Source organism: Manis javanica, chromosome 18 (genome assembly GCF_040802235.1).
Source record: "Manis javanica isolate MJ-LG chromosome 18, MJ_LKY, whole genome shotgun sequence".
Taxonomy (NCBI): Eukaryota; Metazoa; Chordata; class Mammalia; order Pholidota; family Manidae; genus Manis; species Manis javanica.
In genome coordinates this window covers 22,979,738-22,999,215 of record NC_133173.1, presented here as the reverse complement: position 1 = coordinate 22,999,215, position 19,478 = coordinate 22,979,738, and the positions used below count along the sequence as shown (strand labels likewise).

The 19,478-nt window shown below is 41.5% G+C and overlaps 1 protein-coding gene across 4 annotated transcripts in view; it reads left to right on the top strand.

Moving 5' to 3' along the window:
* The first annotated feature begins 218 nt into the window (after positions 1 to 218).
* The window catches only part of HERC2 (HECT and RLD domain containing E3 ubiquitin protein ligase 2), a 264,575-nt gene continuing 245,315 nt past the window's right edge, over positions 219 to 19,478 (top strand). For 2 of the 4 annotated variants that reach the window (XM_073227076.1, XM_073227077.1), the window contains exons 1-3: positions 219 to 468; positions 1,045 to 1,148; positions 19,031 to 19,145. In XM_073227076.1, the coding sequence (XP_073083177.1) occupies positions 1,077 to 1,148; positions 19,031 to 19,145 (187 nt within the window). In that variant the 5' untranslated portion in view covers positions 219 to 468; positions 1,045 to 1,076. The remainder of the gene's footprint in view (positions 469 to 1,044; positions 1,149 to 19,030; positions 19,146 to 19,478) is intronic. The other 2 variants (XM_073227078.1, XM_073227075.1) reach the window with 1 other exon arrangement.

Sequence of the window (19,478 nt, the reverse complement as noted above, 5' to 3'; positions counted from 1 at the left end):
TTGCGGACACGAGCCAGCTTCCCCTCACCTCTAGGGGCGCCAGCTCAGTCTGCGCCGCTCTTCTGCAGCCAGCACGACCCGGGGACGCCGACCTTTCCGGGAACTCGGCTTTAAGTCCCACACCCGGGCACGAGCGTGCGTGCGCCCGTCGTGCGTGCGGCGGAAATCCCGCCTCTCGGTGCAGGCGGTTGGCGCTGGCCGCCAGGGCTGAGCTCCCAGGAGGAAGATGAGCGGGATTGAGGGAAGCTAGAGAGTCGGGAGGAAGGGGCGAGAGGCTTCCCTTCCCTATTGGCTGGGTCCGCGGAGCAGCCCCGCTGCGATTGGCGGGGCCGCCGGGGCGGCAGTCCGGGCAGCCTGCCTCTCGGGTCGCGAGAGACACCAGGATCACAAGCCCCGGAGAGGCGGTGGCGGCCTGGGTTCTGTGTTCGCACGCCGCGTGGGGGCGGGCGACGGGCCTCCACGCGTCAGGTTCTTTCCCCGGGCGGCGGCGGGCTGGTGCTGGGCGGGCGGGCCGGGGGCTCGGGGAGCCGGGCGCGGCGGGCGTTGGCGCGGCCCCGATCTGGGCCTTCATGCACCGCCTGCGGCGCGCGTTCCGCTGTCTTCCTTTTACAAGTGATTATTTGGGATATTTCTGCAGTGGTGAATTTTGGTTAATTTGCTTCACGCACCACTCACTGGTCTGATCTGGGTAAAGTGGCGTTTGCACGCGGGTGACATTTGTCGTTGAAACGTGGGCTTTCCGTCGCCGTGTTTACCTTTTGCATTTAAGGGGAGGGGGGTGACATTGTGATTTGGTCTCGGAGATCAAGCCCGCCCCGTCCAAGGTTTCGCCCACGCCGCTGCAGAGCCAGGCGAACCCGCCCATGGCCCCCTCCCGTGCTGGGAGTAGGCTTGCCCTCCTTGCCCAGTCTCTCTCCATTTTTCTCCTCTCCTTTTTTTGTTCTTTACACTCCTTTTTCTTCTTTTTCCCGCATTAAACCTTGCTGGACGGTCTTTGTAAAATTCTGAAGCGCTTTAAGTCTTCAACATCTCTCTCATTTGCAGGTCTGACAAGCTGGGAGGAGGCTAGAGGGAAGATGCCCTCTGATTCTTTCTGTTTGGCTGCCCAGGCTCGACTTGATTCCAAATGGTTGAAAACAGATATACAGGTGGGGTTTTTACATGCCTTTTTCTTTGTGTGTTCCTGCCTTCTTGTTGAAATATCTGGTTAAAGCTTTCTTTTGTAAACGTAAGGGATTAAAGAAGCAGGTTTATTTCCTACAACTTAAATTGTACCTTTTGTTTTATTAATTTTAAGGCTGTTCTTACAGATTGTGTGTAGATGCATTTTAATTGCATTTATTTGTAAACGCAAGAAACTTGAGATCTAGTTACAAAAATTTTTTTCCTGTTATTATTTCTTAAGAGTTCTGTATCATTCTTAACCATACCTTTCTTGGTAGTCATAGTTTTTGAGGTGTTCAGTTAATTATGTGGGAAAGAAGTGCCATGCACTGATATGTCCTACAGAGGCTCACGGATTTTATGGGATCCTGTTTGTGTTTTTGGAAAGACCAGAGTATTGAACTGTTTGTTTTGTATTGGTGACTGGTCTTATTTAGAGGAGTGTTCAGGTTTTCACATCAAAAATATGTTGTAAACAGGTTGGTCTTAGACTCTCTAATTTTTTGATTTAGTGAGGTAATTGCATGCTTGCCAGAAATTATCAAATAAATAATAGCAGTAATATTTTTGTAGACTTGTTTATCCCAAGTTAGTTTTCTATGCAAATGGTTTGGGAAAACTGCTTTTGTAACTCTATCTTATCGGTAAAAAGAAGTATGTGAAGTATCTTGTAGTACATAGGTGTTTTTTTCTCTCCCCTGAGGTTAACCATTTTAAGTATTTCTCAAGTAATCTGTCTTTTTAAATACAGCTTTACACACTGCATGAGTGTTTGTCAAGAGTCATGTGTTCTGTAAGCGGTTGATCATAGATATTTGTAGTGAAGTATTTTTGCCCGTCCTTAGTTTTTTTTTTTTTTCTTCAGTGTTGAGTCCTGTTCGGTATGAGAACCGATTGTTTAGAACTGTATTGTGGATAATGGGATTGTTATTAATGGTGTGATGTTAGATAAGGAAAGCACAAAGAACTGGGTCAAGAATTGGCAGCGTAGTGACTCTTGGTTTGTATTTCTTTAAACATTGCCTTTTATTTACTATTTTCCTTTGTCTTTTGTTTTTAAGCAGGGTCGGGAGAGGTGAGAGATGAGTAATTTCTTATTTCTGAAATCTTGATATTCAGGCAGACTGATTTAATAATTATTTTTGTGTTATTGTTTATCTTAAAAAACCTGAAGTAAAGAACTTTATCTAATGAAGTTTTTTCTTTTCTTAGTAATTATAATTGAGTAACTGCTGAATATGAATTTTAGCATCTTAATCTAAAAACTAGTTTAATGCTGAGTTGAGTGCCTATGATGAGTCAGGCAGATATATATATATAAAAGAAGAAAACACCTGTATCTTAGAGGGCTTACCATTTTACTTTTGATTTATTCAGTGTAGTATACAGGGCTTAGCCCTTCTTACATGTCTTGATTATTATCCAGAAGTCTTCCAAACTCTGCCCAGGAATAAGGGAAGGGACCTAGGTTTTGGATAGTGCATGAGAGGAAAAATGTGTTAGGAGTATTAAAGTATGTAAGATCATGAAAAAAGTGATCTCTGGCCTTTGTTTTTATACCGTTTCTCCAGCATTACTTATTAAATGTGAGGAATATTTATTGTTGTTTTATCCTAAGGAATCGCCTAGACTTAGTTTCACTCCTTGGTTTACTTCCTGCAGACACACATTACGGATGCAAGCCATACACTGACAAGTGTCACCCTTGTTGGGGATGTCTCCTGCATGGAGTGAGAAGCACCCCATTCCTTAGGTAGAGCTTTTGTACTGGGAACAGAATTGACACCTGGTTATTGAATAATACGTGGGATAGAAAAATGTTTCTTAGTCATAGGATTTAGCAAATCTATTTCCTATAGCTGTTTTTGTTTGAAATGTGCTTGAAGTTTTCAGACTTCAGAAAGGGAGAATTCTTGAAGACTGAAAACCTTTATTTAATATGTATTATAAAGACCACAGACCCTGATGGTAGACTTTCGCGATCATAGATGTGCAGATGTGTCAGGTCTAGGACCTTGCAGTTGGCTGCCTTCATGGAGTGCATATATAGCAGGCATATAGCAGGTTTCTACATATGTAATGCTCCTACTTTTTAAAGACTGTTTTCTGATTGTTGTGTGGAGTCCCTTGAATTGCCATGTTTTCCTTTACATTCCTCCTTGATAAGGCAATAAAATACAGAGCAAAAGGGTAAGCTGCATGATCATTACCATTTTGGTGTTTACAGTAAAAGTTCTGTCTCATGTGATGTAGTTTTCCTGTGCATCAAAAAGTTTAAGGAAAGGAATTATAAAAAAATAGTACATGATACCTTACAAGCTTTTTATTCTTAAACCATATATATATTTGTTTGCTAATCTTGATGTAAGCTAACCAGGGTTGTGTCTTTGAGCTTGGATCCAAAGAATGGATTATCTTGTTCTTGCTTGCATAACCTGAACTCAGATGAATCTCCTGTGTTTCTATTTTTGTGTTCTTTGAAGTGGAGCATGAAATTAGATATGTATGAAGCAATTTTTTTAAACTTTTATTTTGAAATAATAATAGACTCACAGAAAGTGGAGAGGTCACTGTACTCTTCACCCAGATTCCCTCAGTGGTTGTATCTTATATAACTATAGCACAATATCAAAACCAGGAAATCAACATTGGTACAATGTGTGCTTAGTTTTATGCCATTTTATCACCTGTCTATTCACATAACCACCTGTGATCACAGTTGAGCTCCAGAACTGTTCCATCCTGCAAAGATCTCTCTCCTGCTGCCCTTAAAGTCACGCTCTCCTTCTTCCACCATTTCTGAGCCCTGGCAGCCACGAATCTGTTCTCCATCTCTGTAATTTTGTCATCTCAGGAATGTTGAATGATATGTGGCCTTTTGAGATGGGCTTTGTTCACTCAGCATGATGCCCTCGAGTTCCATCAAAGTTGTTGAATATATCAATAATTAAATTCAGTCCTATTTGTCTGTTCTAATAGTCAATTTAAATGATAATGCATAAAGGTGACCTTTTAAAACAATTTATTAAATGTACATGTTAATACTTTATGCTTATCAGTAGATTAGAAATGCAAACATGAGTATGTTGGTAAATTCTGTTCTCAGGTTTTGTTGTTTGTAGGTTAGTTAGCATTGCTCACTTTTTTTTTTTCATTATTTGCTTATTTGTATCTTCTTTATATTTGGATCAGTCTTATCCATGGTTTATATATTTTGTTATTCTTTTTTAAAGAACCAGCTTGGTTCTTGGAGAAGACTAACAATAGTTATAAGAGAAAGAAAATGAGTTTACCATCTGACTTTGACAACAAGGCTTTATGGAGAAGAAAATTGAGTAATATTTAAGGCACCCAAGGAAAGACAATGTCAGCTAAGAAGTCTATGTTCTAGTAAAACTGACTTTCCAGGTAAAAAGGACACAAGCTTACGAATGAGCAGGAACTCAGGAAATGTTGTTCCAATGAGCCCTTCCTGAGGAATTGAGTAGAGAAAGCTCTTTAGACATTTGAATGACTGTAGACTGACATGGAAACTGGTGGTGGGCATTATACCTGTAGTATATGTAGAACTTAAGAGTAAATAAGTTTTAAAAGGGAGAGAGCACAACATGTAATAGCTGTATGCTTAGACATGGTAGTGTATAGTATACCTTTTCTACAGTGTTTCGTCTGTTAATCCTATGCATTGAAGTTTTTACTTTAGATACATTTTTCATCTCTATAGTTTTCCATTCAGGTCCTTTTTATATCCTCCATTTCACTCATCATCATGTTCATGTTTTCCTTTTCATTTGTGAGCATATGGCGCATATAATAGAACTTAATATTTTCTTCTAGTTCTTTCATCTCTATCATTTCTAGATTTATATCTGTTGACTGATTCTGTCATTTCTATTGATTGATTGCTCTGATTATGGGGCATGTTTGTATGCCTGGTAAATTTTTATTGAGTGCTAGGCATTATAAATACATTACTCTGTGCTGGATTTTGTTTTATTTCTTTAAAAGAGCATTAGTTTTATCTGGTATGAATGTAAATTATTTGGGATCAATCTGACCTTTTCAAAGCTTGATCATGAGGTTTGGTTTGTTTAGGCTAATCTGGTGTAGGCTTCAGACTTGTGTCAATTTATCTTCCCTATTAGGGCAGTGTCCTTCTTAGGACTCTGCCTAACGCATGATTTGTTGGGAGGTCTTTCCATTCTGGTTGGTGGAAATACAAGCTTTTCCCAGACTGAATCATGGACATTCTGCCTGTTCTTCCCTAATGTTGCTTTCCCCAGACTTGGTGGTTTTCTCAACTAATGCCCAAATCACTCAGCCAAAGACTCAAGGGGTTGCCTCTGCCCATTTCCAAACATCACTGTCTCTTTGCAGCCTGCTAATCTTCTGTATTCTTACCGTGTTGACTGCTTACAGCTGGTGTGTCTACTCAACTTAGCAGGACTTCTTGGCTCTGTTTGGGTTCCCCTTGGCTATGCTGCAGCCTGGAAGCTCTTTATAGGCAGTAAGGTTGGGCACTTGTAGGCCTTCTTTCATTTGTTGCCCTTCTGAAGGGTCATAGTTCTGGGTTATCTCTTGGCTGGTGTTTGAAAACAGCTGTTTTCAAGTTGATTACAGCAGAGGTAATTCCTAAAGAAGTTAGTCCTTTATGGGGAAAGTACAGGCCTTCCCAATCTGCTTTTAATCATATTCACTGAGTTCTTAATTTCAGATACTGTATTTTTCAGTTCTAGAATTTCCATATTTCTGTAGAAATGAATTTTATTGAGATATAATAATATTTAGTAAAATGCATCTATTTAAAATGTTTAATTTGAAGTGTTTTGGCAATGTAACTGCCATGGTAGGTACTTCTTAAAACATAGTTTCTAGTTCTGTGTTGAAATTTTCAATCTGATCTTTTATTGCTTGTACATATCAAGTCTGTGCAGTCTCTTAGTTCCCTGCCTGCCTCTTTGCTCCCTTTTGAGTTGACACCCCAGCATGCTTGTGGGCTGCCTTCCATTCCCAGTCCTGGATGTAGTGTCACACACGGGGCTGGATTATAGTTTGCTACTGCCTACTATAGAGCTGTTGTCATAGCGTAAGCGTAGGGGTGAGAGCAAGAGCTAGCTCATGAGGGAGGCATCACCAGTTGTCAAAGAGAGATGAGGAAATGGGTATTTTAGTTCTCTCTTTTCTTCCTTCTCTTCTCGAACTGCCCTGTGGTTTCTTCTTGCAAATGTTGTAGAGGAACCCCACATGCTTAGTGAATGTGCCTGCTGATCAACCTACTGTGTCTGCTGCTTACTGTGGAGTGGGGACCAGTGTAGTAACACTGGAGTCAGTAAACTTTTTGTGTAAAGGGCCAGATAATATTCTGTGGGCCGTATATTCTCTGTAACAGCTATACATCCCTGCCATTGTCATGCAGAAGCAGCCACAGCCAATACATAAATCACGGAGGATGGCTGGGTTCTCTCGTGCCAGAGGATTTCAGCTCTGTGCAAGTGCACTCTGGATTTGGTGAGACTGAATAACAACAGTGGAATGTTAGGGGTAAAAGGTCTTCTGCCAAGTTTTATTCATTGTGGCAGTTCAAGTGCTAGAATCCTGTCCATATCCAGCAAGTCTGCAGTGTCTCCGCCAGCCGCAGAGAGCACTGGGCAGAGCTCCTTATACAGCAACACAGCTTATGAAGACTTATTGCCAATGCATGTGTAAGCATGTGCCTATTCAGTAGGCCCGTTACATCTTTGCATCTGTGTAGTGGGCAAGTAGATTAGGGTCAGGTGTACAGAGAGATGCTGTAGGCCTCTTTTGGTTGTTTGCTGGTCCTCACAATGTGCAAGAAAAGCACCCAGTAGCTGTGTCCACATAAGTCATGGCTTATCAATACTGTTTTGATATGGGCAGAGGTCAAGTATAGGCTATCTGCCGCTGAGGAGAGGTGTCAGCTCCTTAGCTATTGCCCCACGTTGCTGTGGGACTCAGTGTCTAAGTCCCTTTTAGAGCATGCAGTGCACTCCTGCCAGGCTCTGCTGACTTCAGAGGTTAAAGGTAGTCCCCACCCATGGGCTATAGCCCACATTGTCATCTGACCTGCATACAACGAACATTGATTTAACCATTGGACCACATCAGAGGCAGGCTTTCCTTCTAGCCAGTGTACCAGGGCCAATGTGTCTGCTTCATTTTCTGGGGATGCCAGTGGCAAATGACCTATCACATGATATACTGTAACTGTTTTAGTATGACTAAAACATAATGGCCATAATTCTTGGCCACAACTCTTGCCACCAAAGGGGGTTGGTGACTAACCAACCAGTTGGCGTGATACCGTGTCAGTAGCCACAGAGTCAAACCCTGATGATGGGCTCTGTTGCCAGCAAGGTGTGGTACACGGCAGCCAATTATTTCTCTATTAAGGTGTACTGGACCTCTGCTCATTTCCAGAATTGTGACCAGAATCCAATAGGTTAGTAAAGTTCTCTCAAGCTGCTGCTGCAGACCCCAGCCATAACACCATCTTTGGTCACATGGACATCAGCTTGCAGGGCCTTGATGGGTCCAGAACACTCAAGGCGTGCATGGCCTTGACTGCCTGTTTCACAGTGGTATATAAGCAAATGCACATGTCTCATTCCAGTCCCACCTGATACCCTTTTGTACCAGTGGTCTAAGGGCTTCAGAACTTGTGCCAAATGCGGGATGAACACTCTCCAGTAGCCTAAAAGATCCCAAACCTGTTGCAGTAGTGTTAAAGTTGTCTGAAAGAGAATCATGACATCATACACAGTATTAGATGCCCTATTCCTAATAGGATTTGTGCTTGTTTCACTCTGATAGCCTTACCCTTGAATCCATCTGTAACAGTGAGGGTTCTGGGAATTTGGCTCATGTCACTAGAGCCAAGACACGTTGTACATTTACTGGAGATACTATAACATGTGGCCTCCAGTCCCCACGTGATCCCTCAGGGCGTGTATCCCTTACCTCCCCTCAGTCAAACTGTATTGCCCAGTCATCTTCCTGTGAGGGTCCAGGCAAGGTTGGCTCACTCTCCAGCTGGAGTCTTGCAGGCCATATGGGCCAGACTTGTGATTTTGTATCTGGCTTCTGTTTCTTGGTCCTCAGCAGCCAGAACTTGCTCTGGCTTCAGTTGTTGACACAGCTCTAATAAGATTCTATTTGACTTCCAGTTTTTCTGTCTGCTCCTGCCTTTATTAAATCAACACACATCTGGGTCCTCATGACCCTCATGGGGCCCTCTAAGCCCTTCCTTTCAGTAGTGAGATGCACTCCCTTATGTACCTGCATTGCTTCAGCCTCCCCCAAACCTGGCACATTACGAGTCTACTGCATATATGGGCTCTCCCAAATGAGAGGCTAAAATAGTCACTATGGGTGCAAAGAGGGATGGGGGAGCTGTTTGTAGCACTGTATCCCTCATCCCTGCCATAAACAGCTCCTTGTCCGAGCCATAATTTACTGGCTTATAAATAGCAGTTTTCATTCCCAATTCCTGTAACACCTTTTGGAGCTCAGCATACGTCTGCCATCTAGTGGGGAAAGATGGTAAGTCACCCTGATTGGGCCATGCAGTGCGAAGAACAATGCAGAGCCATCTGAGAGGTGAGTGAATCCCTGGGGTCTGGTGTGTATTCTGCAGTCACTGCTACAAGGCAGAATGAGTTGTCAGGGAAGCCATTTTCCCATTTCTAATTCAGACAAGAGGGTACTCTCCACCTCTACATACCAAAGGTTCAGAAGCCAGGCTGATGTAGACTCCAAGGGTTTCTCCCAAAACCGGGATCCCAAATCCATCAGCTCTGCCTGTGTATAGGGGCAGAATATGGAGTGCTCCCTGACCTGGGGAGGGGGCTGCCCTTCTCTTGGAGAATCCCATTTGCTGCATCTTTATTTTCTTAACTACAACCTGGTGGGATTTCAGTAGAGGAGGCGTTGGTGCCTTTGGCACCAGCCCTGCCTCCTTGCCCTCCCCTGGCTCCTCCACCATTTATAGGGCTGATGGCAGCTCTCTTGCTGCTCCAGAGGCACCTCCTCTGCTACATCCTTTACCTTCTCCACAGTGCCTCACAGTGACGCTGTCTCAGATTTCAACAACTCTCTTACCATCTTAATACTTCACGGCTGGCGTTCTCATGCTGCTTCTTCTCATACTGTTGTAGGAGTACATCCTTCTCCTTTATGGCCTTTGCCACTTCCACAGCACCTTAGAGTAATGCCATCTCATTCTGTAAAGAATCTTTTACCTCCTCCGCAGCTCCTTGCAGCTTGTGTTCTTGTGCTGCCATTTATGTACTTCTTCCAGGAGTATGTTCTTCTCATCTGTAGCCTTTTTAAACACCGTGAGAGACAGCTAATCCTCATTGGCTCCCACCACCACGTGGGCACTCTGTTTCTCCAAGGATCCCCCTATTTTGTAGAGGGCCTCTGCCACTGCTTGAGGTGTCACCTCTCCCTTCCCCTAGTCCAGGGGAGGGGCCCACTTCTCTGGGAGGATCTCAACTTCTGACCACCTGTCCATTAGGGGATACTGAGTATCTTCGCATCCATAGTGGCAGCCTGCGAAAGTACGCCTCCCATACGGGCAGCTTCTTCAGTATTTGGTCTGCAGTGTAATCTGCTGACTATACCAAATGTTGCGCTGGAGGTTTTCAGCTCCCAGAAGTTCATTCTGTGTTTGCTGAAACTGAATGAGAACAATGGAATGTTGTGGGTAAAAGGTCTTACACTAAGCTTTATTTGTGGTGGCAGGTCAAGTGTTAGAATCCCAACTGCATCCAGCAAGATTGCAATCCGTCTCTGCCAGCCACATAGAGCACTGGGCAGAGCTCTATACAGCAACACAGCTTTTAAAGGCTCCTTGCCAACACATGTGTAAGCATGTACCTACACACTAGGCTAATTACATCATTGCATGTGTGTAGTGGGTAAGTAGATTAGGATGAGGATCCTGGCCATAGGAACTTCCATTTTCCTTACAGTTCAAATAAAACTTTATGGATACAGAAGTTTCAGTATTACAATTTTCAGATGTGAAATATTTTCCTTCTCTTGAATTTATTTTTCAGTCTTTGAAAAATGTACAAACCATTGTTAGCTTGTGGGCTGCATAAAATCAGGTTGTGGGCCAGATTGGGCTCGTGCGTTGGGCCTTAGTTTGCTGAGCCTTATAATAATGCTGTGTCATGTTCTTCATGTGCTTCCTTGTCCTGCCTACCCCTTCCTCTTTCCCTCACTGACCTGGCCTGGCATCTGCTAAATAGAGTCAGCACTTTATAATGTATTGCTAGGCTGTCCTTTTTAGGAGAAATTCTGTGTCTATATTTCTGTTTCATGGTTGCACTTGATCTACTTCTGTTTTTTTAATTTTTCAATCACATGGTCTTTTTTTTCTTACTTTTTTTTTTTTTTATCTTATGAAGATTTCATATGGCCAACATTGTGGTTACAACATTCACCCATATTATCAAGTCCCTCCCCCCCAACACCCCCTTGCGGTGACTGTCCATCAGCATAAGATGCTATAGAGTCACTACTTCTCTGTGCTGTACTGCCTTCCCCATGAGCCCCCTACATTATGAGTGCTAGTCATAATGCCCCTTAATCCTCTTCTCCCAGTCTCTCCACCCACCCACCCCTCCTGCATGTCTTTGGTAACCGCTAGTCCCTTTTCGGAGTCTGTTGCTGTTTTATTCCTTCTGTTTTGCTTTGTTGTTATACTCCACAAATGAGTGAAATCATTTGGTACTTGTCTTTCTCTGCCATGCTCATTTCACTGAGCATAATACCCTCTAGCATCATTCATGTTGATGCAAATGGTAGGATTTGTTTTCTTCTTATGGCTGAATAATATTGCATTGTGTATATGTACCACATCTTCTTTATCCGTTCATCTACTGATGGGACACTTAGGTTGCTTCTATGTCTTGGATAGTGGTGCGATGAACAGGGGTGCATATGTCTTTTTGAATCTGGGATCTTGTTTTCTTTAGGTAATTCCTAGGAATAGAATTCCTGAGTCAAATGGTATTTCAGTTTTTAATTTTTTGAGGAACCTCCATATTACTTTCCACAATGACTGAATTAATTTACGTTCCCACTAACAGTGTAGAAGGGTTCCCCTTTCTCCGCATCCTCGCCAGCATTTGTTCCTTGTCTTTTCAGTGTTTGACATCCTAACTGGTGTGAGGTGATATCTCATTGTGGTTTTAATTTGCATTTCCCTGATGATTAGCGATACAGAGCATCTTTTCATGTGCCTATTGTTCATATGAATTTCTTCTTTGGAGAAGTATCTGTTCAGCGGTGAAGCATCTGGTCCATTGGTTCTGTTCATGGTAGTTTTTTGACTATCAGTTCAATTTCATTGCTTGTAATTGGTCTGTTCAGATTTTCTGTTTCTTCCTGGGTCAGTCTTGGAAGGTTGTATTTTTCTTGAAAGTTGTCCATTTCTTCTAGGTTATCCTGTTTGTTAGCATATAGTTTTTCATAGTATTCTCTAATAATTCTTTGTATTTCTGTGGTGTCTAGGGGTTTTTCTTTTCTCTGATTCTGTTTATGTGTGTAGAATCTTTTTGTCTTGAAAAATCTGGCTAGGGGTTTATCTATTTTGTTAATTTTCTCAAAGGACCAACTGCCTGCTTTCATTGATTCTTTCTATTGTTTTATTCTTCTGCATTTTATTTATTTCTGCTCTGAATTTTATTATGTCCCTCCTTCTACTGACTTTGGGCCTCAATTTTTGTTAATTGTGAGTTTAGACTGTTCATTTGGGATTGTTCTTCTTGAGATAAGCCTGTATTGCTATATACTTTCCCCTTAGAACTGTCTTCGCTACATCCCACAGGTTTTGGAGTGTTGAGTTGTTGTTTTCATTTTTCTCCATATAGTGCTTCATCTCTGTTTTTATTTGGTCATTGATCCATTTATTATTTAGGAGCATGTTGTTAAGCCTCCATGTGTGTTGGCTTTTTTGTTTTCTTTGTATAATTTATTTCCAGTTTCATACCTTTGTGGTCTGAGAAGCTGGTTGGCACAATATCAGTTTTTGAAAATTTATTAAGGCTCTCTTTGTAACCTAGTATGTGACCTATTCTGGAAAATGTTCCATGTACACTTGAGAAGAATGTATATTCTACTGTTTTTGGGTGGAGTGTTCTGTAGATGTCTGTTAGATCCATCTGTTCTAATGTGTTGTTCAGTGCCTCTGTCTCCTTACTTATTTTCTGTCTGGTTGATCTGTCCTTTGGAGTTAGTGGGGTGTTTGTTTCCTAAAATGAATGCATTTTATTCTATTTCCTCCTTTAATTCGTAGTATTTGTTTCACATATGTAGGTGCTCCTGTGTTGGGTGCACAGATATTTGTAATGGTTATATCCTCTTGTTGGACTGACATTTTATCATTATGTAATGTCCTTCTTTGTCTCTCGTTACCTTCTTTGTTTTGAAGTCTATTTTGTCTGATACAAGTACTGTAACTCTTGCTTTTTTCATCTTATTTGCATAAAATATCTTTTTCCATCCCTTCACTTTTAGTCTGTGTATGTCTTTGGGTTTAAAGTGAGTCTCTTGTAGGCAGCATATAGATGGGTGTTTTTTTTATTTATCCTTTCTGTAACTTTGTGTCTTTTGATTGGTGCATTCAGTCCATTTACATTTATGGTGATTATCGATAGATGTGTACTTATCGCCATTGCATGCTTTAGATTTGTGGTTACCAAAGGTTCAGGGGCAGCTTCTTTAGTATCTAACAGTCTAACTTAACTTGCTTAATACGCTATTTAAAACAATCTAAAGGTCCTTTTTATTTTTTCTCCCTTCTTTTTCTTCCTCCTCCGCTCTTTATATATTAGGTGTCATATTTTGTACTCTTTATATCCCTTGACTGATTTTGTTGGTTGTTGATTTCCTTTTGCATTTACTTGGTTATTAATTGGTCTCCTTCCTTTATTGTGGTTTAGTTTTCTCTGGTGACAGCAATTTAGCTTTTGGAGCACTTCCATCTATAGCAGTCCCTTTAAAATACACTGTAGAGACAGTATGTGGGAGGTGAATTCCCTCAACTTTTGCTTACCTGGAAATTGTTTAATCCCTGCTTCAAATCTAAATGATAATCTTACTGGGTAGAGTATGTTTGGTTGGAGGCCCTTCTGTTTCATTGCATTAAATATATCATGCCACTCTCTTCTGACCTGTAAGGTTTCTGCTGAGAAGTCTGAAAATAGCCTGGTGGGTTTTGCTTTGTATATGATCTTTTCTCTCTCTGGCTGCTTTTAATACTCTGTTCTTATCCTTGATATTTGCCATTTTTCATTATTATATGTTTTGGTGTTGTCTTCCTAGGGAGATCTGTGCACTTCCATGACCTGAGAGACTGTTTCTTTCTGCAGGTTGGGGATGTTTTCAGCAATTATTTCCTCAAAAAGACTTTCTCTTCCTTTCTCTCTCTTCTTCTTTTGGTACCACTATAATGTGACTATTGTTCTAGTTGGATTGATTGCACACTTCTCTTACTATTCTTTCATTCCTAGAGATCCTTTTTTCTCTCTCTGCCTCGCTACTTTGTTTTCCTGTTCTCTGATTTTACTTCCTTTACCATCTCCTCTACCTCTTCTAATCTGCTTTTAAATCCCTCCATTTTTTGTTTCATTTCAGATACTGTATTTTTCAAAGTTTCTGTCTCTTTCTTAAAGTCCTCCCTGAGATCTTGAATATTTTTCAGTAGCTCCTTGAGCATGTTTATGATTTTTATTTTGAAGTCTTTATCAAGAAGATTGGTGATTTCAGTTTCACTTAGCCCTCTTTCTGGTGTTTGAGGGATTATGGTTAGTACAAAATTCCTTTTTCCATTTCATATTTCTAATGATTAGTATGGAATAACAACTTTGTGTAGGTGGTGCCCAGAAGCTCTACTCCCTGGAGCTGCCTAGCCCGTGGAGCGATTGTGGGGGTTGCAGACATGTGCCACCTGTGCCTGCCGGGAGGAAACAGCTCTTTCCTGATTCCTGTAGTGCCTGCCTCCACTGCCAGGTCCAGTTGGCCCAGTGTGCAGGGAGGAGCCTCTGCGTTATGACCCTGTAGCTGCTGTAAGCAGGGCTGCCCTCCAGCTGGCCTGGTGTGATGGCGGGTGCAACAGGTTTGCAAACTGGTGCTGGCCAGGAGGAAGGAGCAGCAGGCTGCATATTGCAGGGGGGTCCTTGGAGCTGCATTGCCAGCAGGGGATGGAGTTTCTGAAGATCCTGAAAGTTCCCAGCCTGCTGGGCTGAGTGTGCAGACATGATTTTGTCCACCTGTCCTTTCTCTGGAGGAGCAAGCTCTCTGTAATCCTTGCCTGTTTAGCACCCCTGTTGCTGTTGGGATGTCTTTCAAAGTGCCCACCTTTTGTCCTGGAGTGGTCGGATGTGGGTACCTGTTCTCGACAAGCTGCTGGAATCTTAGTCTCTCTGTGTATTCTGCCTGTCTTTGCTTTCTAACACCTCTAAATGTCCAGAGCACCATGTAGTGTGGGTTTGTACTCCCGGAGTGGGTGTTCAGCAGTCCTGGCTCCTACTCCCTCCCCGCTCTGTTTCTCTTCCTCCTGCCTGTGGGCTGGGGCGGGGGGAGGGCTTGGGTCCCACTGGATTGGGGCTATGTTACTTTACCCTTTTCTGTGAGGTCTTCTGTTTTCTCCCAGATGTAGGCAGTCTGTAGCAGTCTTCAGGTCACTCTTTCAGGATTAGTTGCATTTTGCTGTATTTTCGTGTCATGTGGTTTTGGGAGGAGGTTTTTGCCTCACTTCTCATGCCATCATCTTTTTTGGATCCTCACGTGGTCTTTTTTTACTTATTATTATTTTTGTTAGAGTTCCCTTTGTATATAAGAAATTGTTGTGAGCATTTGAGGCTCTGGGTGATGATAGCCTCCTCCAGAGATGATCTATGAAACTAGCAGCTCTAGCAGTCTCAGGGCACTGAAGAGCAGGTGGGAATGTAGATGGTTCAAAACTGGGCTCCTCTGGGGAGGCTGTTCTTCTTCTACCTTACCTCTACTTCTGATACCTCTACTTCTGATGCATGTCACTCTTCGAGGTTCCATGACATCCTTATGAGGCCTCTCTCCTGGGAGTACCCTGGCTCCAGCCTTGCTTTGCTCAGTTCTTGGTATCAGTCCTCTGGCAGAATTGGCAGGTGCCTCTCAGGGAAGCAGCCTTAGGCTCTCTAGGCTGCCCTCCTTTCTTGGGTGTCAGGCTTACTCTTTCGCACTGCCATGGTTTCCTCAGATGTCTTTTTATGTTTCTGATTGTCTCAATTGTTCTAGAAATCTGTTCTTAAAATCTATGGAATTTTTATGTTGTCCTCTGTTCAAAAGGTGCTTAGTAAGTATTTCTCTGCAGGGCTAAGAAAAAAGCCAGATAGATTTGCTCTAGCCATCTGCAAACATTTGAACACACTCTATTTCAGGCACATTTTAAAGGTAGGAAAAGGAAAAGGAAACATTTTCTAACTTACAAGTTAATCAAAATGCCATTAATTAATTTGGCATATTTTAATTTGGATTATGTTGTTCAAGTATGCAGTTCTGAAGTAGTCACTTTAATAGGCACCTTAAGGGTCAGCTTGCCTAGTCCTCTCGTTTTCAGGTGCTGATTGCATTGTGTGGGGGACTCAGTGGCTCTTCCAGGTCTTTCCACTCCTCATCTGGGTGCATGATTTGGTGTTCCGAGAAAAGAACAAGCTTGGGGATCAGGCCTCTTTCCAAATCCTACCTCTGACAGTCTTGGGGTTATGTGATTTTGGTCAAGTAATTGAACCACTGAATTTCAATTTACTGTCCCTTAAAACTGGATCTATTACTACCCTGTTGCTGGCTTCTTATTAGGATGGAAATGCCTTTACCTCTCAGGTTATTTTAGAGGTATGAGGTAAGAATGTGAGAGCAAATTGGAAAAGGGTCCTAAGACCAAATAGTACTAATTAGAAACATCTGGATTGTGTATTCAAATCTTAAATTTAAAATCTATATTATCACTCTTTGGGAGCTTTTATATGTTAGCTATTGATGAAGAACAGCCAATTATAGTTGCACATAGACTTGTAAATTGACAAATTGGAGTAACTTTTATTTCCTGTAGAGGCTGTTCTTACGATGTTGCGACTGTTTTCCAGTTTTCCTCATTTCTTTCTCCTTGGGATCTTGTGCTTCCCTCTCAGTGATCTGGAGTTCTCTCGCAGGGGCTTATCTTCCCTTCCACAGTGCAGCTCTTGCAAGCCCTACCCCAGGGATGCATCCTTTGTTGCCTTACTAATGTTCCTCCTTTCTTGGAAAGGTGCCCCCACTGTTGTACTTTGAATGGTGGTTACTGAGTCATTGGCTTATTTCTGTCATTGGGTGCCCCGTTCCTAGGAGACTCCTGTGGCATATTTCCTTCCAGGGGCCCATTCTCCACCTTCCACACAGATTCTGCCCCAGCCTTCACCCTGCGGACACTGCCCAAGTGATGAAAGGGTGAGTGGTGGTGGTAATTCTTGTTTCCACGTAATCTGGACTTCTTCCTTGGCTTATTCTTTAAATGTTATATCTTTTGGCTTTTTCCCCCTTTCTTGTAGCTAAACAGCAATGTTTCTCAATCTGGGCTCCATCCAAAAGCACTGATGCCTTAACCTCAGCCACTCTGGGGTCTTCTCATTGTGCAGCAGGGCTGAGGACCTTGGTCTGCCTTCTCTCCTTGAGTATTGGCATCTCCTCCAGGCCATGGTCTACAGTCCGTTTGCTGATGACTCTGACTTAAATCTCTTGGCCTGAACACTGTTAAGATCTGGATTTGTATTTACAGAGTGTATGTGTATGTGTTGTGCATGTTTGTATCTGAGAGTGCATATATGTATATATGGCGTGTGCATGGGGAGAGGATATCCATGTTTATGTTCAGTAGTTAGCACAAATCTCAGTGGTTAAAATGGAGCTAATTCTCTCTCATTCTGATTCTGCTCCCTGCTTTTTCATTTTTCACATCTGATCTGTACCATTTGATCTGAAATGTCCTCGTTTTTTTTAATGACTGAGTAATATTCTTTGTGCATATATACCACATCTTTATCCATTCATCTATGGATGCTTAGGTTGCTTCCATAGCTTGGCTATTATAAATAATGGTGAGATAAACATAGGAGTGCATTTATCTTTTCGAAGTAATCTGTTTTCTTCAGGTAAATACTCAGAATTTACTGGATCATATGATGTTTGTATTTTTAATTTTTTGAGAAGCCTCCATACTATTTTCAATAGTGATGATAATTTTCCTTTTAATTAACTAGAAATCAGCTGATGTGAAACCTTCATTATATATGTGGAATTCCTTTACCATTGCCATAGAAGGAAGAAAAGCCTAGTTCATAGGTCCTGTCCACACTGGGAGGGAATCACCTAGGGGGTGTGTGCATTGTGGGGTGACGAACTTGAGGGCCCTCTTAGAGTTCCTACTACACGTGCTTTGGATGAGAGTGATACACTGAAACATTACTTGTACAGGTTAGATAAGAGAGAACTGTAAAGGACTGGGGAAAATGTCTTGAGAGTCTAGAAGAATCCTGGTCTGAGATTGCTTACAAGGTGCCTTTTGAGTGTTGCTCCATTTAAAGAAACTGAGACTGCAAATGCTGAGTAGATGCTTCATGAGTGTGGTATGCTGGAAAGATGACAAGAATGAGTTAGTGGACTGGTGAACCAAGAACAGCCATGGGTGCCACTGAAGGATGGGCAATCAGCTGTGTCTACTATAGTGTGAAGGATCTTGTTTGTCTGGTAAGAAAATATCTGTTGCACCTGTAGTTTTCAGAATGGATGCCTTCTCTGGGTGGCCTCCATGACCCTGACATGTGCTGGCTGCTTGCTTTGAGAAGTCTTTTCTTACTTTCAAATACTCATAAGTGAGAGCATTTTTGTTTTTTGTTTTTTCTTTGAATATCACTATGGACTTGTGTTTTTGTTTACTTTTACAGTCCACTACAGTTTTGTATTTTGATGCTCAAAATGGTTGTTAATTTGGCCAGTAGAGTCCCCATCAGGCTTTGAGCAACTTTTTGGTGTAAACATAAAGATATTCTCGGCCCATCTTGTCTGCCCTGCCCTCAAATAGCCTTCTTTCCAAGAGCCCAGGCTTCATTTAGTGGGGAGTGGTACTTAGAAAACCAACATCTGGGATCCGCTCCAAAGTGCCATTGATTCTAGTTCCTTTTCAATGGCAGCAGACAGATATTTTCAAATATAAATTCATATTAAGATTTCCAATTCAAATACTTAAAAAATTTCTTGGTTTTATCTCTTGTACACTTAAGACCTTAGTTTCTAATAACCCTAACATACTTTATTATAAATATATGTTCTGTTACATTAGCATTGCCGTATTGTACAATATACATGAAATGGTTTAAAAATTTTGATGTTAATATTAGGATTGTCAAGACCAATGATTAAGGTTTAAAATTTTTTTCCCTTAGAGTAGATCCTACTAAAGAGGCATAGTTCAAAAGGCCCTTGAAATACTTTTCTTTTTGATAAATATTTGATAAGAGAAATACTTTTCTTTTCTGCCTTCTACGCATGTTTCCCTTTCCATCTCCCCACAGGTAATCATTGATATTCGTTTCTGGTTTATTTTTCCAGAACAGTCCTTATTCTTGCATCTTACAAAAATGTTAAGCATAGTATACATGTTGTTATGCACCATGCCTTTCTCACTTAACTTTATTTCTTGAGATGAGTTTCATTAAATGTTGAATAAATGAATAAAAGATGAGTTTTTTCCCTATCATTCTTTAAGAATTGCGCTGTGAGTATGATCACTCTGTAAGTTTTGTCCTCTTTATCACATTGCCAGCTTGCTTTCACACGAGATGGGCTCTGTGGTCTGTGGAATGAAATGGTTAAAGATGGAGAAATTGTATATACTGGGACAGAATTAACACAGAATGGAGAGCTTCCTCCTAGAAAAGGTAAGGACCTTTAACTAGTATTTTTCATTTTTTAAAGGTCTTTATAAATTGCATTTAATAGAAAATTTGGAATGTGCTATAGGCGTAGTAGTATATGAACATAACTCCTTAAAGTTTTGTTTTCACTTTGGTGATTATTGTCTAAATAATAGTTAATATTACAAGCTGCTTGGATTTCACTCTTCTATGTGAATCTGAAGTTCTTTTCATTACAAAACCACCTTACTGTGGTATCCATACTCTGATGTCTTAATTGCAGCTTATAGGAACTCCAGTTTTAACATTTCTTCATTTAGAAGTTTTGAAATATGTCTTGCTTTGGCTAGCTATAAA